The sequence below is a fragment of the Nelusetta ayraudi genome, unplaced genomic scaffold (genome assembly GCF_046127955.1).
Source record: "Nelusetta ayraudi isolate G7.1 ecotype Tasmania unplaced genomic scaffold, CSIRO-AGI_Nayr_v1 ptg000084l, whole genome shotgun sequence".
NCBI lineage: Eukaryota > Metazoa > Chordata > Actinopteri > Tetraodontiformes > Monacanthidae > Nelusetta > Nelusetta ayraudi.
In genome coordinates, this window is record NW_027466134.1 from 4819106 (window position 1) to 4845119 (window position 26014).

At 46.5% G+C, this 26014-nt stretch overlaps 2 protein-coding genes across 2 annotated transcripts; one reads left to right on the plus strand and one right to left on the minus strand.

Moving 5' to 3' along the window:
• The first annotated feature begins 1860 nt into the window (after positions 1 to 1860).
• On the plus strand, positions 1861 to 15915 carry arhgap39 (Rho GTPase activating protein 39). The gene is made up of 11 exons (XM_076045537.1): positions 1861 to 1974; positions 8033 to 8449; positions 9846 to 11130; positions 11900 to 12064; positions 12305 to 12490; positions 12871 to 13084; positions 13259 to 13332; positions 13836 to 14035; positions 14220 to 14311; positions 14554 to 14723; positions 15265 to 15915. The coding sequence occupies exons 1-11, from the start codon at positions 1964 to 1966 to the stop codon at positions 15457 to 15459; spliced, it is 3009 nt and encodes a 1002-aa protein (XP_075901652.1). The 5' UTR covers positions 1861 to 1963; the 3' UTR covers positions 15460 to 15915.
• A 3262-nt stretch (positions 15916 to 19177) lies between these two features.
• lrrc41 (leucine rich repeat containing 41) lies at positions 19178 to 25698 on the minus strand. Its single transcript, XM_076045481.1, has 10 exons — positions 25549 to 25698; positions 24770 to 24856; positions 24625 to 24683; positions 23785 to 24526; positions 22625 to 22843; positions 22362 to 22526; positions 22116 to 22214; positions 20964 to 21107; positions 20672 to 20744; positions 19178 to 20564 (listed from the first exon to the last, which is right to left on the minus strand). Exons 1-10 carry the CDS (start codon positions 25643 to 25645, stop codon positions 20345 to 20347), a joined length of 1905 nt encoding a protein of 634 aa, XP_075901596.1. The 5' UTR covers positions 25646 to 25698; the 3' UTR covers positions 19178 to 20344.
• Positions 25699 to 26014: the final 316 nt, after the last annotated feature.

Here is a 26014-nt window from a genome sequence, read left to right on the forward strand (position 1 = left end):
TTGGAATTTCCTTCAACTGGGATCATGAGGAAGCAGTAAAAAAGGTAAGTGCCTTCTTTCTTTTCAAGCTCTATTGAAATTCAATTTTATTTATTTATTTTAAATATACATATATATATATATATAAATATATATATATATATATATACATATATATATATATATATATATATATATACATATATATAAATATATATGTATATATATGTATATATGTATATATATATGTGTATATGTATATATATATATATGTATATATGTATGTATATATGTATATATGTATATATATATATATATATATTTATATATATATATATATATATGTATATATGTATGTATATATGTATATATGTATATATATATATATATATATATATATATATATATATATATATATATATATATATATATAAATATATATAACACACACACACACACACACACACACTCTCACACATAGTGGATTCTGGTACATTTAATTGACTCTTAACTCATCACCAAGAGTTACTGCTATTTCAGTAATTTGATGTTATAGCCCTGTTTAATGTACATTGACCCTTACAACCTACACCACTACTTGCTTTATTCCACATTCAGTTTACATAGATAGACATTTGGACAACCGGACCGGCTGTGGCAGTGATGTGATGCACTCATTTAAGGTGTCCCAGACCATATCGGGACCCCACCCTCAAAACCTCACACTGGCCTGAAGTGAAAATATGTTTAAAGCAACTGTGAGCTAAGCTGCTTCCCTTTAACACGAACACACCACCTGATACTAGCAGGACATCATCCTTTCAAGGTTCATTTTTTTCCACCAAGGTAGTTAAAGTGAGCAAAGCTACTACAGGAAGTGCTCTAATATGAACTTCAAAATAAAACAAATCTTAGCTGCAATACATTTGGAGCCTCAATGACGAGAGTCTCAGTGAATTTGAAAATGTTACCACATAATTGTGTCTGAAGAGACAAAAGTACTTCATTGTCTTTGACTTTAGTACCATAACAATCTCCTCGCCCCTTAGTCGCTCATCACCAGGAACACATTTTGCGTTGATAAGTTCTTAATAAACAGTTTTAAATCCTATCGTATACCTCCACTGCCAGTCAAAGGTTTGGACACACCTGTTTCTTCTCTATCTTTGCTGCTTTCTACACTGTCAATACACACTGAAGACATCAAATATATAGCCAAGAGTATGTGGATTGATGTGGCAAAAGAAAAAAAAAAAACAACTAAAAATATTTTGTGTTATATATATTTATATGAAGGGTGACTATTCTAGATCATCTAAAATATAAAACTTCTTTGAGTTGTTTCACACTTGCAGTACATATTTCAACTGTGATCATTCATAACGTTGATGCCTTGAGTTACAATCTACACTGTAAATAGTCATGAAAATGAAAGAAACCATTCAATCAGAACTATGTGGCCAAACTTTTGACTGGTGGTGTCAGAAGCATGATGGGGAGGTTCATCATCCAATCCAATCCCATCACAAAGCATCTCTCGTCCTCATCATAGATGGAGGCACCTCGCATTTGTGAAAGGAGTCCTGTTACCTTTCTAACACAATGTTTTAAGCGCTGTATCCACTTATTCCTTATGACCAAAATGGAGGGAATAAAAACAAAGTTTTCACTCAGAAGTAACCTCCACAATGCTGTGTTTTAGGTAACTGGACTTATTTCTTCTTCTTGGTTTCAAGAAAATATTCCAGTCAGTCACCTTCAACCCAGTTAATTGCAAGGGCAATACTGTACAAATCTAATTTCTTTTTCTCCGAGCCTTTTATTTTGAAGGTTTCAATCGGACGCGATGGCCGTCATTACCGGCAACTAACACGCCGTGTTCAAAGAGGAGTCACTCGTTGCGGCGATCGTAATTTGGGCAACATGGGAGACGCGGGTGTGGGATTTATTCTAAAGGGATTTTAATTGGAAGAGAAGGAGGAAAATGGCCGAGAGGTGAGTGAAGTGTGTTCGGTGTATTTGGAAGCGTTGCCTCTTTGACTCGATGCTTCATCCTCCAGCAGAGGGAGGAGGAGGAGGAGGAGGAGGTAGCCGCCACAGCCGAGAGGCTAGCAGCAGCAGCAGCTCGCTCGCTTAGCTTAGCTTTCCGCCCAATCACGTCCACACCAAAATGATCACCGTCGTCTTAAACCCGTCAACAGGGACTCGGACGGGCTTCCTGTTCTTCGTCTTCTTGGTGGCTGTGTGTCCACTCGGTGTTATAATGATAGGATATTTATTTTTTTCCCAAGGTAAGAGGGAGCTTGTGCACGGGAGGCTCCATGATGATGATGGTGATGGTGATGATGGTGGTGGTGGTGGTGGTGGTGGTGGTGGTGATGATGATGATGCACCTGCACCTGTCGGTATAAACTGCCATGTCTTTGCTGAAATGCGTCTAACCTGCACGATTGCTCGCAAGCTAGTTAGCAGGACAGTGGCTGCTAGAAGCACCGTGGTGGTCCGCGTGCTGGGGAGGGAGGTTCACCATCGAATCCCCGTCACCAAGCATCGCTCATCCTCGTGATGGATGGAGGGACCTCGTATTGGTGAAAGGAGTCCTGTTACCTTTTCCAACACAATCATTTAAGCACCGTGCATAATCGCGGGGGGAGGGGGGGGGGGGGGTAATAAAAACCAACTTTCACTCAGAAACAACCTCGAAAATGCTCAGTTTTAGGACACTGGACTTTTTTCCTTCTTCTTCGTTTCGAGAAAATAATCCAGTCAGTCACCTTCAACTCAGTAGTCATTTTTACTACAAGTGGCTAATGTGACCTCACATCACATCACCATCAATCAAATAGTTTATGTCTAATGATAAATGAACAGTGATTATTATTTACTTTTCTTCTTTTTTTAAAAAAAAAGAAAAAAAGATACATACTCACTCTCTTATTCACCAACAAGGTTTGAACTGTAAGATGCTACTAACTATTAAAACTAATATTCTTTTTTTCTAATGAAAGAAGTGCAAATCTTTGTGATTTTAAAATAATTGAAGAAAATGTGCTGTGTTTCCTTAAAAGCAAAAGAATTATGAAAGATAAATGACATAACTATAAAATAAGCAATGAAATATGTTAAAATACAAACATACATAAAAAAAGAAAAACTTGAATCTCCTTTGAATTTAATGATGGGAATGAGACATTGCTTGCATCACTTGAAAATGATGACTTTGAAGTTTTAAAGGAATCACTTCCTCTGAAACAGGAGGAAATGACTTGCATCTCCTGCATAGCAAAATGTTTCAGAACAACTGGAGGCCCCTCAGGCCATTACATTTTGTTGTGCGTACACAAGAACTTCTATCTCTTGTAAAAATTAAAAAAAAAAAAGTATTTTAAATAATGGCTTGTGCAAAAATGTCACTGTAATCAAGGGCATCTTACTCTCACAATGTTATTATTTTCATTCATGTAACGTTCGCTGTGACTTTATTCAGGCATGTGATAGTGTTTCCTGCATATCCCAGTAGATCTCTGCCACCTCTTGCTGTCTATCCAGCCCAGTAGACACCAAGGTGCTGCTCGGCTCTGCTTCTGGTGCTGCGGTGTGCAAACTGTTTGACTGTTGGGGCCACGATGGCTTCCAACAGAGGTGGCCAGAGCAGGAGCAGCAGATGGATGGAGTGTTTTGGTGACCTGCCCCAAGGGAGGAGAAAAAAGAAAAATCATCATCATGGGATATGTAGAACCCATGTGCGTTAATGTCAATTGGAAATGAACAAAGGTGTTACAGCAAAATATGTGTCTTTGAAGACACAGTGGATGCAGTTTACGGGTTCCTTGCCTGGGTCTCCTCGACTCGGCAACAGTGATGTTGGCGCTGGTCTGCCAAACATCATTTCGACAGGATTTTTTTTTTGGGGGGGGATTAACTTTATTGAGAGGCTTCTTCTAGAATGACTGCCCAGTGTACTGTGGTCCATTTCTGTCAGCACTTCATCAGGCTGTCCAAATAGAGACATGTTCTGCTTGCGTGTTTTGGCCGACTGCGTGGTTGGTTTGGACGCAGGTATCGGCAAATCAGGAGGAAATGATATCCGTCCACGGTCAGTGAGAATTGATGTGCATCAAGCAGGTCGGAAGCTAAGGCATTGCTGGGGCTGGGACGGTAGTTGTGTGTGGTTTGAGAGCTTCTTTTTGGAGTTGCATCTTGATTCCATCTACACGCTTGCTGGATGTCATCGTTCATATGCGTCCAATCAACACTTTCTCTTGCAAAGTGTTGCGTATTCTCTGTGCCTTGATGTCCTGATGTGTGTAGGCTGTTTTACGACGTCCTCCTCAGTCACGGAGTCTGGAACGAGGAGCTTCCTTCCTTCCTGCCTTCGAATATGAATCCAGCTTCTATTCCGAGATCGTCTCTGAAAGACCAATGAGCACGCAGGTCTTTTCACGCTCCTTGGCAGTTCTCGGTGGATCGGCTCTTTCACTGAATTTAGTCTGTAATCTTTGGCAGTCTGTGCTGTGAGCGCTGTGCTAGATGTTTATCATTGGGACAAGGTGCAACCCTCAACGTCCACATCCGCTGTGACGACGCGCTAATCTAACTGGACGTCATCGTGGGGTTCTGGGATTTTTGGCAATGGCCTGAAAGTGTCCCGCATGTGTCGGAGCCGTGGTGGTGCTGCATACGTAGACATAGACATAGACGTAGACATAGACAGACTTTATTGATCCCCTTGGGATGACTCCCTCAGGGAAATTAAAACTTCCAGCAGCAATGAAGTGAAGCAGCACACAGACAGAAGAGATTAAAGCACACAGATAAAAAATAGCGGCACACAGGTAGAAAAATAGTAAATAATTACTAATATATGGTAAAAGAAGAATTGAATAATATAAATAGATATTAAAAATACTGGATATGGCTTTGTTGTTGTCGGTTTTTGCAGCACAGGAAGAGCGTCCATTTGTATGACCCCCCCCACCCCCCCGTGAGGAGTTGTAGAGTGTGATGGCATGATGGACAAAGGAGCTCTTGAGCCTGTTGGTCCGACACTTGGGAAGGATGCATACATACATGTACAGGGGCTACCCGAAAAATGAGAATATCCAGTAAAAGTTGTTTTATTTTGGCAATTTAACATAAAAGATGAAAGCAACACATTTTATTGAGCCATTCCACGCAAATTCACATCTCAAGCAGCTCCTTGTTGTAACTTTGCTGATTAAGATTTTCAGCTTATTAAAACCACAAAGCCACAAACTTTAAGTTGAATTGCAGAAATACAGCAACCTTTTCAGGATATTCTAATCTTCTGGGTAGTACCTGTAGTATGCATACAGTGGTTTTTGCACATGTGGTGACAGGTTGTTTAGGGTTAGGGTTGATCTGTCACCACAAGGAATAACTTTCCATGTAGAGAGGTGAGGCATCGTTGCATCCCACACAGTGGTGAGTTTCCCTCTCGGTGTTACTGTCCCTGGATTGATAGTCAGTTTTTGGAACATCACTTTTTTTTTCTTTTTTTTTAGCTATGTGTTAATGCTTTGTCTGCAGATTTTGGTATTTAGGTTAGCAGGTAGGTTAGCATCCCCATGGACCTGTGCAGAGTGTCTCTGTCTTGAGGGCCTTGTTTTCAACCTGCTCTCCACTGTAACAGTTGGCTACAATGCATCCATGTTTTTGCCTGTAAAAAGTCTCTTTGGTATTTAAAATGATTTCAGACTGAGTCAGGCCAAGGTCAAAGAAAATGCAGGCCTGTTACAGCGTGTTTGTTCTGATCTGCACCTGAGAGAGTTGTATGCAAATAAACCAAAAAAAAAAAAAGTGTTGATCTGTAAAGTTTTCGTAGGAGTTTTAAGCAGTGTACATGTTTGGTAGTTAACTTTGTGCTTGTGGATCAGGTCGGCACACTGCTCTTCAGAACACTATCTTAGCAAAAAAAATTTTGAATTAGCATTGTTATTGTCATCATACCATTTACATCTACATAGTAAACCCTAAAATGTATTTCATCATTAGATATAATATTGCTGGACCATGTTGGCAAAACCTGTTCAATGGGCTTCTTATAGGATTCACTCCTATAGAGATAATAGAGATGCTCTATTCAGTGCATTAGAGGCCTCATGTTTGTTGTCAGTGTGCCCCTCTGTTGTCAGCGTGGAAAATACGTGAAGGGCTTGCAGAGTAAATCCTGTGCATTTGACTGCGCATACAGAGTTTGTCTTTGGCAGGGAGGGTGGCCTGCTAAACTGGGGCAGCGCTTCAACCAATTAATCCCACTATCTCCGCTCTCAATCCCTCCCTTTGACTGCTTAGTCTCCACTATTTGACAAGCAAAGGCTGACGAAACTCATCACAACATTGATGGATGAATGTATTTATATAATACTTGCATGCTTTGAAATGTATCTGTTTGGTGATTTAGCAAAAAACATTCTTGAATTCAGAAAGAAGCAGAGGTCCCGGGACCTGGATTTGCCTGCTTGGTGTTGGATGGTCGGGCTGAAGAGCCAGCAAGGCCGTTGGAAGGAGATCAATATGAGGGGGGAGAAATATCGCAAAGCTGGCAGTTCCACAACTGATTTGCACAGAAATCTGTCGTTGCGCTGCAAAAATAATCTTTCAGTTTTTTTTTCAAAGTTTCTTGGAAAGAGAGGGCTGTGCACTTTGAGAAACAGCAAAAAATAGAGGTGAATTCCCTCTTTGAATGTATATTTAAGAAGTGAGGCCGTGGGTCTTCTGTCATGTTCAAATATTCAACAAGCCGTCTAGACGAGGGCTGTGTCTCGATTCAGGGTCTGCAGCCTTCAAACAGTGTCCTCATTCTGAAGGAAGCGTCCTCCCAAGGACCCGGCCTAGAAGGACAGACCAAACCCCGCCTCCCCGGTAACCACACGGGACGGTCTAGCCTTCGGCGTATTTCCTGGTTGCGTCACCGCCGTTCCCTCCTGCTGGCCAATCCCGGAAGTGACGTTTTTATAGCATCAAGCTAACCATTGGTTCGCCAGCTAACGATGGCGTTGGATGTTCAAATAAATAAAATCCTTTATGTGAAACTTCAATACTTACATTTATATGTCGTGTCTTTGCCAGTAGATGGCGCTAATTTCAGCTGACTTCCCAGGATCCCAGGATGCTTTGCAGCAGCACGCAAAGCATCCTGGGATACAGAAGGAGGTGAAGGATAGTAGCGGTGCAGCCTTGGAAATCGGCTAAAACGAGGGCGCATTCCCAGTACGCATTTGGAGCATCCTGAGGACTTCTGGGAATTGGGAGGAGCCTTCGCGCAGTGCTGTGACGCAACTTCCTTTCAAAATGCGTATTTCAAGGATGCAGAGCCTGAATTGAGACGCAGCAAATGAAACAACTCAAACTGAAATCATCGTTTAGTCCAGCAGGTGTCACTGTATTCAGCGATGAAATCCAAACCATTTCCCTCTGAGAGTCATCCTGCTAAATGGCCCCCTGTGGGTGGAGGAGTGACTTGTTCTGGTCTAATGAAGTGCAGGGTAGCTGCGGAGCCTTCACATGGTCCAAACTGACCTCTCACACATCTGTTGGGTCTTTCAAGAACACAAGCCGAGTATCTGCCTCCTTGCTAACACAGTTATGAACAAGATCAGCAAATTTGACAAATAATAGTAGCAAGTTGCATCGTGTGTGTGTGTGTGTGTGTGTGTGTGTGTGTGTGTGTGTGTGTGTGTGTGTGTGTGTGTGTGTGTATTACTCTTGTAACATTGTATTATACTGTGATCAGGAACGAGTGATAATTACAATGCCTTAACTTGTGACCCCCCCCCTCCCGGAGAAGCTGTTAACTGGCTACCTATGTTTTTGTTTACTGGCATCTGCACTAGCTAGCCACAGCAGCTGTTCAAACCAGGAAGTGATTCCACTACCTGCTAAATTATTTTTCTGAAGTCGCATACAACACGCACTTGTCCCGTTTTTTGTAGCATATTTAACGAGATTTCCGCCCCCCCCCCCCCCCAAAAAAAAAAAAAATCGAAATCGAAAGCCCTAACTTGTCTACTGTCAAATTCTTTCCCTCCAGGTTGGAGTGGGTGGAAATCATCGAGCCAAGGACGCAAGAGCGCATGTACGCCAACCTGCTGACGGGCGAGTGTGTGTGGGATCCTCCTCAAGATGTTTGCATCAAGCGAACGGGTGACAATCAGTGGTGGGAGCTCTTCGACCCAAACACCTCGCGCTTTTACTACTACAACGCCTCCACCCAGCGAACAGTCTGGCACCGGCCTCAGGCCTGTGACATCATCCCGCTGGCCAAGCTGCAGACGCTGAAGCAACAGACTGACGTCAGCGTCCCCGGCGCTGCAGGTGCGGGAGGAGGGAGGGCGTCCGCGGACGACAGCCCAGGCCGCAACAGCGGGGTCAGCCGAGAGGGAAGCGTCTCCTCCTCTCTGGACCAGGAGCTCTCTGACAAGCAGAGCGGCAGAGAGGAAGCAGACAGGTAGGACTGAACCCTCATCTGCACTGTGGGTCTGAACCATGCAAAACTGGCCCAGACAGAGGGCAATTAGATAGATAGGTAGGTAGGTAGATAGATAGGTAGGTAGATAGATAGGTAGGTAGATAGATAGATGGATGGATAGGTAGATGAATGGATAGGTAGATGGATGGATAGATGGATAGATGGATAGATGGATAGATAGATAGATATATTGGTAGATGGATGGATGGATGGATGGATAGATAGATAGATAGATAGATAGAAAAATCTTAAAAAGAATCTTACAAATTGAACCCAAATGTCAGCCTATCCTGTTAGTTCCTAAGTTGTAAGTGTGTGTCAGTTGCCTGTGTGAGTACAGCCAGTAGCAGTCTTGAGTAGGTTGGTATTCTTTGGTTCCAACGCTGTTGTGGTCGTCACAAGGCCGGAACCCATAAACAGATTTACAAGGTGGACGTGCTTTCAGAAGGCGAGTGCAGCGTTTCCTTTGCATAGGCTTTACTGGGGGGCACTCATGGAAATGGACAGCAGCTCTTCAACAAGATGAATTTGTTGCGGTGGTGTGGCAAAAAAAAAAGAAGAGAAAAATACTGCCTGCTCAAAGCATTGGCTGTTAATAAAGAAGGACAGAGTCATTGGGTCATTGGCGTTGTGGTTTGCCAACACTCCTTGAGAAGCTAAGAGATTGATTTCATGGTCAGCACCATCTTGAGGTTCTGATGAAACCGGAAGATTGCAGCCTGCAGCATGTGGTGGCTGGTGAAGCAACTGCTATTGGCTACTGAAGGAAAGCTGCTCCTGCTACTTTATGGACATCTTTATTCAAAATTAGACACATTAGACAAAATGGACATTAGAGTTTTTTTTGATTTAGACAAACAGAAAAATATTGCATCCAAAGGCGTCTCAAAGCTCTTTGCATTAGCAGAGAGAGAACCAGCGAATCCCTCCAGAGCAAACTGATGGACAGAGATGAATAGAAAAACTATTGGTGGATCTTTGACTCCATGAAGAAAGGAAATGGCTGCTTTCCTCATATTGCTCACTGCTCCTCATACAATGTGGATTGTTGGGCGGCAACCTCAATGAATGCAACCTTCTCTCCTTTCCTCTCCTTTCCTCTCCTTTCCTCTTCCTCTTCTCCTCTCTTCTCTCCTCTCTTCTCTCTTCTCTCCTCTTCCTCTCCTCTTCTCTCCTCTCCTCTTCCTCTTCCTCTTCTCTCCTCTCCTCTCCTCTCCTCTTCTCTCCTCTCCTCTTCTCTTCTCCTTCCTTCTCTTCTTCTCTCCTCTCCTCTCCTCTTACCTTCTCTCCTCTCCTCTCCTCTCCTCTTCTCTTCTCTTCTCTTCTCCTCCTCTCTCCTCTTCCTCTTCCCTCCTCCTCTCTTCTCCTCTCTCAGGGTTTCTCCCTTCAGATGGAACACTGGTACGAAGGAACGGATGCTCATCAAGGTCACAGACCGGGAGCCCAGCTTCCTGGCTCACCAGGGCAACGGTTACTCCCCCTGCGATTCTCCCACACCCTGTGTTCCTGGCGGAGGAGGAACCACCTCGAGAAGCCGCCACTCCTCTGGAGGAAACCTGCCCGCCGAGCCCGACAGCTCGCACGCCCTCTACGCCGACCGCCGCCAGTCCCCCTTCCTGAAGCGGGCCGAGTTGGGCATGACGGGTTCGCTCCGCCGCTCCTCCGCAGACTCCCAGCCGCCCTCGCCGCGCTACGCCTACGAGCCGCCCCTGTACGAGGAGCCGCCGTCGGATTACCAGTCCCCCCCCATCTACGAGGAGCCCCCCACCGACATGCACCTCTCGGACTCCTCCTCTCTCTACGGCACCGACAAGTCGCCCGTCGGCAAGTCCGCGGTCCCCCTGTACCACTCCCCCAAGCAGGGCCAGTCGCCCTACGGCCAGCTGGTCCTGACCAGGCAGAAGTGTCACGAGAAGACCCAGAGCCTGGAGTACAGTCCGGTGGGGAAGGAGTACGTCAAGCAGCTGGTGTACGTGGAGCAGGCGTCCTCCAGCCCTCGCTTCAAGACGGCCGACCGCCTGCTGCGCTACGGCACCTCGGGCAGCTACAGCGGCTCGTACGGCGGCTCCTTCACCTTGCAGCACAGCCAGTCTCTCATCCGGGACCCGCGTCTGCTGCTCGACTACTGCGGAGACGGCGGTGAGGCGGGCCAGAGGTTGCTGTACGAGGACACCATCTCCTGGACGTCCAGCCAGAGCCGCACCCTCTCGTCCTCCTCCACCGGAGGCCTCGGGCCTCTTTCTCCCGGAGACACGCGCAAGCGCAAGAGCCGCAAGCCGTCTCTGCCCCAGGAGCTGGCACGCTGCGGGGGGGTGGAGGCGCAGCTGATCGGCACCGCGTCCGAAGCCATGCAGGCCCAGGCCCGGCTGGCCAGGGAGGCCCAGCAGGTGATGAAGCAGAGGAGCAGTTGGGATTCGGGCCCGGGAGGCGTCGCCACTCCAACTAAGGACGGCTACGAGAGCGACGGTGCTGTTCCGATGCCGTTGCCGGGCCCGGTGGTGAGGGCCTTCAGTGAGGACGAGGCGCTGGCCCAGAGCGACGGCCACCACTGGAAGCGCAGCACCTTTGATCGCCTGGGGTTCCCTCAGGCTCTGCTGGAGAAGAGTCTCTCTGTCCAGACCAACCTGGCCTCCCCTGAACCTTACCTGCACCCCTCACAGGTGCGCTTGCACACCGCCACACTGGTGTCAGCATGCCAGCATGGAGTTTGGGTCATTTGTACTTGGCGCTCAGTAGGGCAGGGCCATTTTGGTCAAAAATAAAATCCAGATTTTTCTTTTTCTCTGAAAATTCGATTTTCGATTTCGATTTGTTTTTTTGGGGGGGGCGGGGCGGAAATCTCGTTAAATATGCTACAAAAACGGGACAAGTGCGTGTTGTATGCGACTTTGTGAAAATAATTTTGCAGGTAGTGGTGAGGGAAGCAAACAGAATCACTTCCTGGTTTGAACAGCTGCTGTGGCTAGCTAGCTAGTGCAGATGCCAGTAAACATAGCTAGCCAGTTAACAGGGGGGCAGGGCGGGGGGGGGGGGGGGGGGGGCACTGCTATAGCCAAGAGGCGCCAACCCGGAAGCATGAAAGAGGAAAATCGATTTTCCTCTATTTAACATCGTTACGACTAAAAAAAATCTGATTTCGATTTAAAATCGATTGATCGCACAGCCCTAGCGCTCAGTATTGGGGGTTGGAATCGGGGGGTTTGGATCAGCCAATGATTGCCGCCCCAGGGTCACATGCAGCACGTTAAGCTCTTTAATCTGGCTCACCCAACTGAACCGCCCTACTGTCCGGCAGCTGCAGGTCTCTTTAAAATAAAAGCTTCATTCTCTGTTTAAAATAGAAAGACGGTGTGTTTTGTTTGAGCACATTTGTCATTTTTTTCCTCCCCTCTCTTTTCACTCCATTTTTTTATATCCTTGATTTGTTAGTCGGAAGACCTGGGAGCCTGCGTCCAGTTTGACGGCAGCCGGAATGTCAGGAACATGATGCCAAGTGCCAGCTGTGGCATTTTCCAGATCTTCAACCTGAGGAAACCATCGTCAGAGACGGACATTGAAAACTGGGCGTCCAAGCACTTCAACAAACACACACAGGTACTATGAAGTAAATGAAAATGTACCAACGAATGAATGAATGAATGAATGAATGACTCATGCAAAACTGCAACAAGAAAACTATTAAACAAGCTTTTCAAAATACAACTTTTTATTTACATCTAAAATAAAAAATGTAACGAACAGCGGTTGCATTTGAGCTACCTTTCTCTTGTCCTCTCTCTCTCTCTCTCTCTCTCTCTCTCTCTCCCTCTCTCTGTTCACTGCATGCGGTCTAAGGGTCTGTTCAGAAGGAAGGTGTCCATCGCCAACATGCTGGCCTGGAGCAGCGAGCCCATCAAGAAGCCCATGATCGTGACCACAGATCGGATAGTGAAAAGAGAAGCTGTGGAGATCTTCAAACTCATCCAGACCTACATGGGGGATCGGCGCTCCAAGGTCGACCCCTTCGCTGTGGCCCTGGAGGTCTGTGGACTGCTCACTGCGCTCGTTGACCAACTGCAGCACGGCATTTTGCAGCACCGTTGCTAACTTGCAACAAAGACTTCACGTCCTGGCTGCGTTCTCTCATGATCTTCAAAATAATCCTAAATGTTTATTAATTCATCATAATTCATCATTTTTGGTCACAGAAAGTATTTCTTAATTGGTTCCTTTGATTGTTATGTGCACGCTGGGCTAAAATGCTCGACGGCAAAACGATTTTGTGCGGTGGTAGTTTGCTGGAAAACACCGTGCTGCACGCGGTCCATTTTCATCGCGGCCGTGATCATGTGGTCGGTCCGCATGGTGTTTAGAACCAAAGGAGAAAGACTGTTGTCCGACCAGCTCTCCGTCTTTGGCAGGTGGTGGTGCGCGGATGGAGTAACCAGGGCCTGCGTGACGAGCTTTACATTCAATTGTGTCGTCAAACTACAGAGAATTTCCGCTACGACAGTCTGGAGCGAGGCTGGGAGTTGATGGCCATCTGCCTGGCTTTCTTCCCCCCGACTCCACACTTTCACAGCTACTTGGAGGGTTACATCTGCCGACACATGGACCCTCTCAATGACACTAAAGGTGGAAAATGCTCATTTTTGTAAATGTTACGGTGTCCCGCGTTTGTCATTTGAAAAAAAGTGCAGATTTTTATACGACAATATCAATGACTCAGGATTTGCTCACCTCACCTTATCCTATCTGTCAGAGATGAACTATATGTTGGTTAATAATATTTTTATTCATTTGCTGCAGGAGTGGCCATTAGTTGCTATGCTAAGTACTGCTACAGGAAACTGACAAAAGCTGCGCTGACTGGAGCCAAGAAGGTTAGTGGTTGGGACATTTCTTAACACACACACACACACACACACACACACACACACACACACACACACACACATATATGTGTATATATATATATATATATATACATATATGTGTGTGTGTGTACATATATATATATATATGTACATATATATAATATATACATATATGTATATATACACACATATATATGTATATATATGTATGTATATACATATACATACATATATGTGTATATATATGTATATGTATATATATATATATGTGTGTGTGTGTGTGTGTGCGTATATATACATGTGTGTATATGTATGTATATATATATATATATATATGTATATATACACACGTACATATACATTTATGTATATATATACATATATGTATATGTATGTATATATATATATATGTATATATATATATATTGAACCTGTGCTGAACCTGCTCCTGAGGCGTTGCTCATGGTAACTGCTGCTTCATGTGTGTGTCTTGTCTCTCTCGTCACCAGGGTCTACAGAAACCTTGTCTGGAGGAGATCCAGCACGCCAAGAATGCAATCTTCACTCCCTCAATGTTTGGTTCGTCCTTGGAGGAGGTGATGGAGCTCCAGAAGGAACGATATCCAGACAACCAGCTTCCCTGGGTGCAAACCCGCCTGTCTGAAGAGGTTCTGGGTCTGAATGGAGATCAGACAGAGGGGATCTTCAGGTGAGAGGAAGAGAAAGAATCTATCTTGACGTCGAGTCAAAAGATCCAAATAAGAAGGCCACAATGTGATTGGCAGAAACGCAGAATTTTACTGCATTTCAATTAAAATGGAGCTTGTGGTGGAAATAAGTTTTAAATGTCAACACGTTGTCAACCTATCCTCCCCTCCACCACGGCCTCCCAGGGTACCAGGGGACATCGATGAAGTCAATGCCCTGAAGTTGCAGGTGGATCAGTGGAAAATCCCCACTGGACTGGAGGACCCACACATCCCAGGTACACAACACACAAACACTGGTGGAGCTAAGCGTCTGGACCGCCCATCCCAGTTATTGTCATGAAGTGGTGCAGAACCTCTGCAGAGCTTCTTCAGCCACAAGCAACCCAAGGCACTCTAGACAACTCTGATCGTGCGACTGAACCCCCCCCCCCACCACCACCACTGCATTTCCCTGCCAGACTGTCGTCCTATCTGGCCTGTTGGTTTGACTGCTGTCACTGTGTCTGCCTGTCTCCAGCTTCTCTCCTCAAGCTGTGGTACAGGGAGCTCGAGGAGCCGCTGATCCCCCACGAGTTCTACGATGAGTGTATCAAATATTACGACAACCCCGAGGCGGCTGTCAAAGTAGTGCTGGGTCTGCCGCACATCAACAAACTGGTGCTCTGCTACCTCATCCGCTTCCTACAGGTAAGGTAGCGAGTGTGTGACACAAGCTGTGATTACATGGCCACTCTTTGACAATCTGATTGAATGGGCGACATTGTCCAATGTCGCTTTACCCCAATCCCTCAGGTCTGGATTGCTACTCTTACCACTTACCTACTATTCTCTCTATATGTATATGTATATATGTGGGTGTCTGACACACACCAGGTCGACATTTAATCCTGTTACTGACGGTCCCTGTCAGTAACAGGATTTGACAGGGGGACAAATTTCGCATCCTTTGGGGGGGGGGTTTCTGGTGTCTTGTGGGTTGGAATTGGGGGGTTGGATCAGCCAATGATTCCCGGGTGCAGTACCGCTGCTGCCCACCAGTCCTCCAGGGGACGATGGGTCAAATGCGGAGGACAGATTTGTGCCAATCACTGGGACTTTAACTCTAGGTTATTAGGGTATTAGTCTAACCCTAACCCTAACAAGAGGTATGCAAAGTGACACTGATTCAAGTTACCCTCCTAAAATCGCTTAACACCGGCTCGGTTGCTGTGTGCTTGTTGTCCCGCAGGTATTTGCACAGCCTGTTAACGTAGCCATCACCAAGATGGATGTAAACAACCTGGCCATGGTCATGGCTCCCAACTGCCTGCGCTGCCTGTCCGATGACCCCAGGGTGATCTTTGAGAACACACGCAAGGAGATGTCCTTCATACGGGTGCTCATCCAGCGGCTGGACACCAGCTTCATGGATGGAATTCTATAGCCCCAAGCCTTCACCTCACACTCCCCCATACTCTGTGTCCGTGCACCACCACCACCACACCATCGCTAACACCCTCCATGAGTCACTCACACTGGAACTTGGTACATTGACATTGTTGCTACAGGGATGAATACCTTGCCTCTACAACTCCTTTACTTTGGTGGAACTCACGACGACTGTCACGTGTGTCCTTTTGGCCGTTTTTGTTTCAGTGAAACGTTTCGTCGGTGCGTGTATTCCTTGAAGTCTCGTATGAATGGCAGCAGGTTTCAAAGGCCGATGGGCAGGCCAAGATCAGATGGCGCTGGCAGCACTGGTGTAGTGTTGAGTCTCAGGCGAAGTGCACTGTGTGTGCCTTCCCTTGCACTAGAGTCGCATTCTAAAGACTTCACTCAGTCTGCTGGGCCGTCTGTGAAATCCTGGTACTGGGCACTGAACCTGTGGTCCCAGTGGTCCTGCTGAAACCTAACCTGTGGTCCTGCTGAAACCTTAACCTGTGGTCCCAGTGGTCCTGCTGAAACCTAACCTGTGGTCCCAGTGGTCCTGCTGAAACTTAACCTGTGGTCCCAGTGGTCCTGCTGAACCTTAACCTGTGGTCCCAGTGGTCCTGCTGAAACCTAACCTGTGGTCCCAGTGGTCCTGCTGAAACTTAACCTGTGGTCCCAGTGGTCCTGCTGAAACCTAACCTGTGGTCCCAGTGGTCCTGCTGAGACCTAACCTGTGGTCCCAGTGGTCCTGCTGATTCACTGGCAGCAGATGGCAACTCTCAAGAAGCTGCTGATATGTAAGTATGTCCAGAGTCTAAGATATACAGTAGTTGAATATACAACAGAACCAACCTAGAGGAGAATACGTCGGTTTTGAAGGACCAAAAGAAATGGCGGTACGCATTTTTGACAAACTTTGTCTTAATAGCAAATTGCATAAGATAAATAGGATAGGTTTCAGTTAACCAGTCATTCCCTAGGAGTCACCATACCCACCTGTCATCACAGTACTTAGAACGGTGGGAACAGTTTTTGCATTTTGATGCAGGGGTGTCATTGCACATATGCCAAAAACCATTTACCCCATATAGAAATATACTTCCACAATTTATTATGCTACAGCCTCGTTCCTGTATTCACAGCCTTTGCCATGATGCTCAAAAATGTCCTTACTTGCATCCTGTTTCCACTGATCGTCCTTGAGATGTCTCTTCAGCTTAATCGGAGGCCTCCTCCGGTCAATTCAGTTGACAGGAACAGGATTTGGAAAGGCAAACACCTGTCCCACAGTTGACAGTGCACGTCAGAGCATGAACCAAACAGGAAGTCATCTCGTCTGTAAACCTCAGAGACGGTGTCGTCTCCAGGCGTTTTGGAGCTTCCAATGAACGCAGGGGTCTCCCATCATCTTACCAGAGAGACCCATCTAAACTCACCTAACAACCAGGGGAGAAGGGCCTCCGTCAAGGGAGGTGACCAAGAACCTGATGGTCACTTGGTCACCTCCAGACTTCCTCTGTGGGGCGAGGAGAACCTTCCAGGAGGACAGTCACCTCTTGATGACGACTGAACGTCCTCGAGTGGCCCAGCCAGAGCCCAGACTTGAACCCCATTGAATTGAATTGAATTGAATTGAATTGAATTGAGTTGAATCTCTTGAGTCATGCGAACATGGCTGTGCACCAACGGTTTCCATCCCAGCTGATGGAGCTTGAGAGGTGCTGAATGGGTGAAACCACCGAAAGAAAGGCTGCCAGGTGAGTGAGTGAGTGAGCAGCATCACCTTCATTGCTGCCAAAGGTGCATCCACAAAGCATTGAGCAAAGGCTGTGAATACTTGACAGCGACCACATGACGTGTGATTTTTCAAATGAGGCTGTAACATAAAATGTGTAGAAATGCTTATTTAAATTCAGAGTATTCCAGAGTAGATTTTTATCTTTAAGCCTCAACGACTGCCCAGGACTCCAGACTGTCTGCCATTGAGTGGGACCCCAACCTCTCCCCTGGTCAGATGTTCCTGCCAGCTAGCGGACTGTCACACTAACTCCCCACACTGTACTCGGACTCTAAGGCTGCTACCCAACCTTTTTTTTTTTTTTTAATGTTATGTAGGAAAGAACCACCAGATGCTGAACTCGTTATTATTATTCCAGATGTGTCGTCACATTCTGACTTTACAGATCATGGGGGTTCCACCACTTGGACTTCCTCTTCCGTCAGGTTTAAGCCTTAAAGCAAACGGCCTGAGATGTTTTCACCCAGACTGTTTCAGTGCAATCGTGGACTTTGATGTCTTCTCTACGTGATTAATATTATTTGTAACCCGTTCCTCTTTGATATACAGTAAATGCCACTCGGAGACGTAACATAATTAGAAGTTAAAGTGCAGGTGACTGTTTGGTCCCAGTGTGAGGCAGAGAGTTTTAGACACTCCAATGCTCCAATGTTTGAATATCGTTTGAGCTGCGAGTGTTTCTCTGCTTAACGTTGCACTGAAGTCAAACAGCCGCTTCGTTCTATGTCAGGCAAAACTTTAGCGAGCGTCAAACCCACTGGGAAATATGCAGAATGCAGTGTCGTCTGTGAAGTGGAAGGAAAGCAAACAGCGGTTCAGTTACACTTCCAGTGAACTAGTGAACTATTGTGTCATTTGGCTATAAACCATCCCCACAACAGTGACTTTAAAGTCCAGAATGATGAGCTTCCATCACTCTGGAGATACAAAGGGTTGCCACACACACACACACACACACACACACACAGCAGGACGCTGTCTGTCGAGCCATGAGTGCAGAAAGTGTAAAGTGAAGTGCACTGCAGTACATGGCTTGACATGGGTGGCCTGGGGTCGAAACCTTCTCCTGGGACTCCCAACGACCTCCTCTCACTTGTACAATACTAACAGTTCCGGTCCGGAATGTCGCCCAGGAATTCTTCTAAGTGTCAAAGCCGCCTCATGGACGGCGTCTTCATCAGAACCTTGGAGCAACGGCCAAGTTTTAATACTAATGACGTGATGCCCCAGTCACAGCATGTTGGCATTATATGGACTTTGCTTAAGAAGTATAGACCCACTACTCCCCCCACCCCCCACCCCCACCTGTCTCTACCACCCTCACTGGCTGCTCAGTGCACTCTGTTGTTTCCAGTCACGCCGGTCGTCTCGTCCCGTGTCCGTCGCCATCCTGCTGCTCACTGCACTACAAACCACTGAACTTGTGTGTTTTTTTTTTCCACTCATTTTTCATATAATTTATTTCTTATTTATTAGGGGATATTTCATAATGCCTTTTAATATATTGTACCGTGTGTGTGCGAGTGAGTGAGTCCATGGATGTATGAGTTTAAATATATGTACGGTGGGGTTTGGACGCGTCTTAATTGTTGCGATGGTGCATCTCTGCCGTGGGCGGCGGCTTCTGTTGCAGTCTTGCAGCGCACTCGTCCTCAGACACCAACACTGACTTCCACCTCTAAGGTCCCAGCAACACTCGGCTCACACTGGATCTTAGGCTGAAAAACCCCTCTCCTCGTGTCGAGAGAACCGCTCAGTGTCACACATGTTTGTGCCTTGTGCTGACATACACACTCTTAACTTCAAGTAACATGTACACTGACACATGTACAGACTGTACAGATGAAGAAACAAAGGAGGGAGAAAGAGAGAGAGAGAGAGGGTGTAAAAAAACAAACAAAAAAAAAACAACAAAAGTGAACGATGGTCATCGTAAATGTCAAAACTTGTTAATTTATTTCAAACGTCCATGATGTACATACTGGAAAGCTTTTCTTTTTTTTTAAATACATAAATACAACATGGATGTGTCTGTATCCACAACTGTGCGTCTATATTTTATTGTTGAAAAAGTGGTTTTGTGGAGAGGCAGCGACGCAGCTGACGCAACAGAAATTATGTAGGTTTTTTATTTTGTTTTTGCTTTTATGGATTTTAAAAATGGAAAATTTAACTTTATTTGCGTCGGTCAAGAGAGAGATGACAGACGACAGAGCAGTCTGACAATTATTAGCATAAAAAGTTTTTTTTGTGTGTGATGGGGTTGTGCAAAAGTGTCAACTGCTTTCAGGGCAGTGCAACAAGAAGAAGTCATTCTGCAAACCTGCATTTTCAACTGTTTTATGTCAAAAAAAGGGAAAAAGAATTCTCAATTAGGAATTTTAGTCCAATCAGAAGCTTTGCAGAAAGTCGTACCAGGTTAAATTGTGTGTGTATGTATGAACGTGCATTTTTTTTGTTTTTGTTTCATTATTTGTCTTTATTATACGAAGGAGGAGGAGGTGGCAGGTCGACGCGACAAACAAACCATCAGTCCAGCATGCAGGCATTCATGAGAAATGAAAACAAAGTGAAGTTATAACGTTGACCTGATTTAGCTTTGGAAAAATAAAAAAATAAAAATAAAAGTTCACTAACAGTACGATTAAAGTCACAATCTGAATGTTTGGGGTTTTTTGTTTTTTTTTTTCTACTGTGTCGCTAACGCTAATGACGAACGAACGAACCTGCAGCCAATCCTGACGCGGCTGCTTCAACGTGAAGAGAAGAAGAAAGAAGGAAGAGAGAAGAGAAGAGAGACGGCAACCTGTGCCAACTTTGCCTCAACGTGGGATTTTTCAGTTGTATCAACGTGTCCTCCACTGCCACTCACTCTTTTCAAGGGAAGCTTCTGGAAGTGTAACAGAAGACGGTCTAATAAAATTACTCTTACGCCAAACCTCAGTGTCTCAATGTCTCTCTCTCACTCTCTCTCTCTCTCTCTCTCTCTCTCAAAGCCATGTTGGCCTCCAGGTCCAACAGTTTGGCCTGGACTCTAAACTGCTGTGGTTCACAACATGTTCTTCTTCGTCATCATCTGCTGCTGCAGCCGCCGCTGCCCTCACATGTTACTGATGTAGTCGGCCATGGTGTTGGTGGACGCCCAGCCTTCCACCCGCACGTGGCAGACGGTCGAGAGCTCCTCCACCGCCGCGTTCCACGTGTCGGGGTCTCGATCCCACGGGTTTCTGCTGAGGTCAAGGGTCAGCTGCTGGGAAAGACGAGCTTTCGGGAGCCCTTTGGCAAAGTCCAACAGGTCGGCTGGCTGAATAAAGTTAGAGCTGTTCAAAAAAACAAAACAAAAAAAACAAAAAACAAAGTCGTGACTCAGCTGGTTGAAATCAGCGAGCTAATACACTGTCGGGAATAATAACGCTGCGGTTCTGACCTGAGGTCCAATCGCCTCAATGAGGTTGGAGAACCTTCGCTGAACAGCTCCACCAGATCACGCACGTTCTTGGCTGGTAGGACAGGCAACAGTTAGAGGGAACCAGCACAAGACGTTTGTTTTTTTTAAGAATTGAGGGATTTATTCAGCTTTTACCAAATATTAAAAATTAAAAAAAAAAAAAAAAAAACAAGGCAGATTTGACAGACTGGACCTTCATTAAAGTGGAAGTGTGTGTGTGTGTGTGTGTGTGTGTGTGTGTGTGTGTGTGTGTGTGTGTGTGTGTGCTTACCGAGGCGATTGTGTGCCAGGCCGAGTGTGTGGAGGCTCGTCGCTGCCTTCACTGCAGCCACCAGCTGCTGGAAGCTCTCCTCCTTATTGCTCTCCCCCTTATTGCTCCACTTCTCCAGCAGGCGGCAGTCTTTCAACTGCAGCTCTGCAGCGGGAAGACAAAACTTGTTCACATTGCAGCACATAGTCATCATCATCATCAGCAGCAGTCAGAGTCGGTAACGCCTACAAGCAACCTGGCTGAGCTTCAACTTTTCCTTTTTTTAATGCGCTTTGAGCTGCGAGAGGCTTCGACGTTGGCGGCTGCCAACTCATTTGAACCCTCTGGCAGGTAAATGAAGTCAGTGACAGTTTTGTTTCTTCAGTGGCGACATTTCAAAGCAGATCTGATTCAGTCAATGCCACACTTACACACTTGAAATTGTGTTACGGTCTAAAATGAACCAATAGTTGAGTTTGCCTAAAGTCAGGAGCTGCGTTTCCACGACAGTTTATTTACGGCCATATTTAGGTTTTCCACAGTTCTAGGAGTCATGGACACGCAGCTCCAGCGCTGTGTCTCAATTCAGGCTCTGCATCCTTGAAGTACGCATCTTGAAAGGAAGTTGCGTCACAGCACTGCGCGAAGGCTCCTCCCACTTCCCAAAAGTCCTCAGGACGCTCCAAATGCGTACTGGGAATGCGCCCTCGTTTTAGCCCATTTCCAAGGCTGCACCGCTACTATCCTTCACGTCCTTCTGTATCCCAGGATGCTTTGCGTGCTGCTGCAAAGCATCCTGGGATCCTGGGAAGTCAGCTGAAATTAGCGCCATCTACTGGATTGTTGGAGTATTAAATTTCACATCAAATATCCAGTTTTTAACGTAGGGTTTTTATTTATTTGATCATCCAACGCCATCGTTAGCTGGCGAACCAATGGTTAGCTTGATGCTATAAAAATACATCACTTCCGGGGTTGGCCAGCAGGAGGGAACGGCGGTGATGCAACCAGGAAATACGCCGAAGGCTAGACCGTCCCGTGTGGTTACCGGGGAGGCGGGGTTTGGTCCGTCCTTCGAGGCCGGGTCCTTGGGAGGACGCTTCCTTCAGACGGAGGACGCTCGGTTCGAAGGATGCAGACCCTGCATTGAGACGCAGCTCCCGGTCTTCTCACCTTTTAGCCTGCAGCTCCTGAGAAGATGCAGGATCTGAGGGAGGCAGTCAGACAGGTTCGTGTCCTCCAAGCTGAGATGCACCAGGAGGGGATTGGACTCTAAAAGATGAGGATATATAGTAGTTACATGGCAACCCGTCACGCCTGGACTACACCTTCTGGGCCTCAACAGGAGAGAAATGGTCCAAATACAACTGGTGTTACGAGTGGTTCTGAAGGCGAGAGGAGAGAGGCGACGAGCTTTACCGGCGAGGGCGGTGAGGAGCCGACCAACAGAAGTAAACCCTGACAACCACAGTCCCGTGACGCTGAATGACGTGAGGTGCGGCGAGCGTCTCAGCACCGACGTTAACGTGTCCAGGTCGGATTCGGCGTGTCCCAAATTCATGGTCAATTTCTCCAGACGCAACTCTGTTGAAGAGAAGAGAGGCAAGTCAGCTTCTGGCAAAACACTGAAAAAAAAGAATTAACACCGGTAGTTTGACCCCTTTGGATGCAGCTTCACTCACCTGCCGGCTCAGACTCTGCAACCCTGGGAGGCGCTCGAGAGCCCCGGTCCACCTCCACCTGCAGGTCGGTCACACGGGGGGCGGCGGCCAGCAGGGGCTCGATGAGCCCGGCGTGCGGCAGCAGACACAGGTTGAGGTGAGCCAGCGAGGCGCTGGAGTGAGAACACAGCCGCCTCAGCGCCCGGGCCAAGGTCGACACGTCGAGACCCGTCAGGGGTGCTGCGGCACAAACACAGGGACACAAAACACACAAGCTCACAGCAGCTACGGGCAAACTACGGCCCTGGGGGCCATATTGAGGCCCGTTGAGCCTTTTTAATGGGGCCGGCTGAAGCTGACGGGATGATTTTTCACATTATGACGTGAAAGTGTGGAACAGACTGTCGAGGGAGCTAAGACAAGGTTCAAGCATGAGCGAGTTCACACAGCAGTGCAAGCACATGGTATGTACAAGGTATAGGGACGAAGCAGGGTGTAGTTTAAGGTGATTCATGGACTTGACGATGACGACTTATTGGTTTATTTTTTATTTATTGTGTTTTTTTCACCATGTTGGCACTTTGTCATAATGGTTGCTAACTGCTGGACCGGTGCGAGGGGGTCGGGCCAGCTAAGCCATTGCTGCTTCCAGCTGCATTGCCGAGCGCGTTGGGCTACTTTTGTTTCAACTGTGTGTTGTCTTTGTTTGTCTGTTTTCTCTCTTTTGTGTTTTTTTTTCTTCTTGTTGTTTGTATTTTTGTATGTCGCTAGCACATGCTCAAAATAAATCTAAAATAAAAAAAAAATAAAAAAAATCACGATTTAACGTGATCATTTCCATGTTATTAACGTGGGAATATCGCATTATTTTTGCAAAAGTTTCAACATTTCATGTCATCGTTTTTTTTTTCAGGTCATAAAATGAATTCATAAAAGAGAGATAAAAAAAATATAGCATTTGGATACAGTTTGCCCAGCCCTGGAGTAGAGTATCAGAAACGCACTTCACCCACACACACACACACACACACACACACACACACACACACACACACACACACACACACACACACACACACACACACACACACACACACACACACACACCAAACAAGCAACTACAGAAAGTTCTGGCACCGTCAACGCAGCGGTGTTGGAATGACCCGGCGTTAGAAACCTACCAGAGGTGCTGAGTGTGAGGGAGCGGAGGCTGAAGAATGTGGGCAAGAAGACGCACACAACTCCGAGGCAGTCGACGCCACAATCGATGACCTCCAGACAGTCAATACGTCCCCTGAGACAAGCCGAGGAGGAGGCGCCATCGCCGGGGGAGAACATCCGACACAAGGTCTGTGGATGCACAGAGAAGTCCGACTCTCCACGCTGCTCCTCCTCCTTCTCCTCCTTCGACGACGACTCGTCGGCCAACTTGAGGCGTTTGCGCGGAACCTCGTCCTCGCCGCTGCCGCTCCACTTCCGTCTCTCCCTGAGGTTCCTCAGCTCGGCGTGGCTGGGCTGAGACCCCCTGCCGTAGAGGAGCCAGGCCAGCGTGAAGGCACACTTCCCGTGGACGCTGAGGGCCTCGGCCACGCCGTGGTCCAGCAGCCGGTGGAGGACGTAGCGCGGGATCCGCGACTCCTCCCCGGACAGACGGATGCAGCTGGACACGGCGACGCTGTGGATGAACTCCTCCAGGATCTTGAGGAGAGGCCGCTGCTCGGCGGTCAGGGCTCGCAGGGGCTTTGGCACCTTCATGACGGTGAATTTGCGCACGCATTTGGCCGCGGCCTTCAGGAAAGACGGGCTTCTCAGGTAGGAGATGTTGCGCCTGATGAAGGCGTCGGTGAAGCCGTAGAAGACGGAGGGGAAGAGGGTCTTCATCACTTGGTGCTTGGCCTCCGCTTCTGTGCCGGAGGCCATGGCCTCAAGTGAAAAGGACAAATGACGCGTCAGCTCCGTGTTCTGCTTGTAAACGTTGATATGAATTTTCAAAAAAAAAAAAAATTATATTTAAGATTTACATGCTTACGGCCGCGCATATCCACAAACACTGCAACCCATCCTGGGAGAGTCGATATTCCTGAGGCAAATGAAGTTAAAGTAAGATTTTTTTTTCTCCCCCCAACACCTTAAAAATACAAAATAGATTTTTTTTTCCCCCCTTACCTCTCCCATTCAAAGCTGGCTGCAGCTCATCCAGTTGGCACACAGTCAGGTGCGGGAGAAGATCCTGGATCAGAGGCGCTGGAAGATCTGGACAGGACAGAGCTGCTGTTACAATGGGACAGCACGAGTCCTGTGCGCGAGCTGTCAGTTTAAACCTGAAATCAACCCAAGACAGACCTGGTGGCTGCAACACCGGTGTTGTGGTCTCTAAGTGAAAAAAAAAGAAAGAAAGAAAGAAAAAATGCGCAAAATACGTATCGTACGGTTTGTTTGTTTGTTTTTTTTAGTTGTGATCAGTTTGACAGTATCAGCTGTTGCTTTAGTGCCGCTTTTGAGAATTTGCACCACTTTTTGCACCTGAAACTTTATTTTTCAATATATCATTGTGTTTACTCGGTGTTTCTTGATTTGAACAAATTTGTGTTGTGTTGTGCGATCAATGAACACAACGTGACGCAATTTACCAGCTACAAAAATAAACCAAACAGCGTCTTTTCATTTTCATTTGTGCACAGAATCGGAAATAGGAACGTTCCATTTTTCCATTTTGGTTTTGGGAAAGAATGTTGAGAAAACAAGGGATTATTTCGTTGTTTTTTTTTCATTTTCTGTTTTATTTTTGAAAAACGTTTGAACGAAAGATACACGTATTTTTCTCTTGGATGATCGCCAAGACAGCGATTATTGGCCGACTGACACACAATCCGAACTGCTTTCCTGGCATCTGTGCTGTTGTGTGATGTCCACGTGACGCTGCCAGTATTGACGGAAACACTCACCAAGTACAGCCCGGATGTTGGCGGAGTCGAAATGTCTCCTGACGACTTGGAAGCACAGTTTCTTCAGGCAGATGTGGTGGGTTTCACTGGGAGACATCCTGCCCTAGTGGGTCCCAGTGGGTCCAAGCGGGCCCTGGCCTGTCAGTGTCACCGTGGTTCCGAGGGATTTCTCGTTCCAAGTTTCGTTTTCTTCTGGTCTGCTGTATGGTGGCAAGCGAACCGCGTCACTGCGAATTATCGCCCCCAATGGGTCTGGAGTGTGTAGGGCAGGTGCAGTGGCCATTTGTCCTTTTGCTTTGTTTTATACTTAAAATCCTGACTGAAATAACAGAAAGAAAATGAATTGATTGGAAGTGAATTGACCATTGTTGGTCTTTGGCGATTTATTCTTTGCAGAAAAAACAGGTGCAAAAAACAAAGGTTGCTGCTGCCTTACTTGCCCTGGTTAAAAAACAAAACATAACCC

Coding starts and splice junctions, on each gene's coding strand:
- arhgap39 (XM_076045537.1), top strand. Junction 8,450..9,845: donor GGCAGAGAGGAAGCAGACAG/GTAGGACTGAAC, acceptor CTCCTCTCTCAG/GGTTTCTCCCTTCAGATGGA. Junction 14,724..15,264: donor ACCTCATCCGCTTCCTACAG/GTAAGGTAGCGA, acceptor GTTGTCCCGCAG/GTATTTGCACAGCCTGTTAA.
- lrrc41 (XM_076045481.1), bottom strand. CDS start 25,645: ATGTCTCCCAGTGAAACCCACCACATCTGCCTGAAGAAACTGTGCTTC. Junction 24,684..24,769: donor GCCAGCTTTGAATGGGAGAG/GTAAGGGGGGAA, acceptor CATTTGCCTCAG/GAATATCGACTCTCCCAGGA. Junction 21,108..22,115: donor CAGGAGCTGCAGGCTAAAAG/GTGAGAAGACCG, acceptor TTCCCGCTGCAG/AGCTGCAGTTGAAAGACTGC.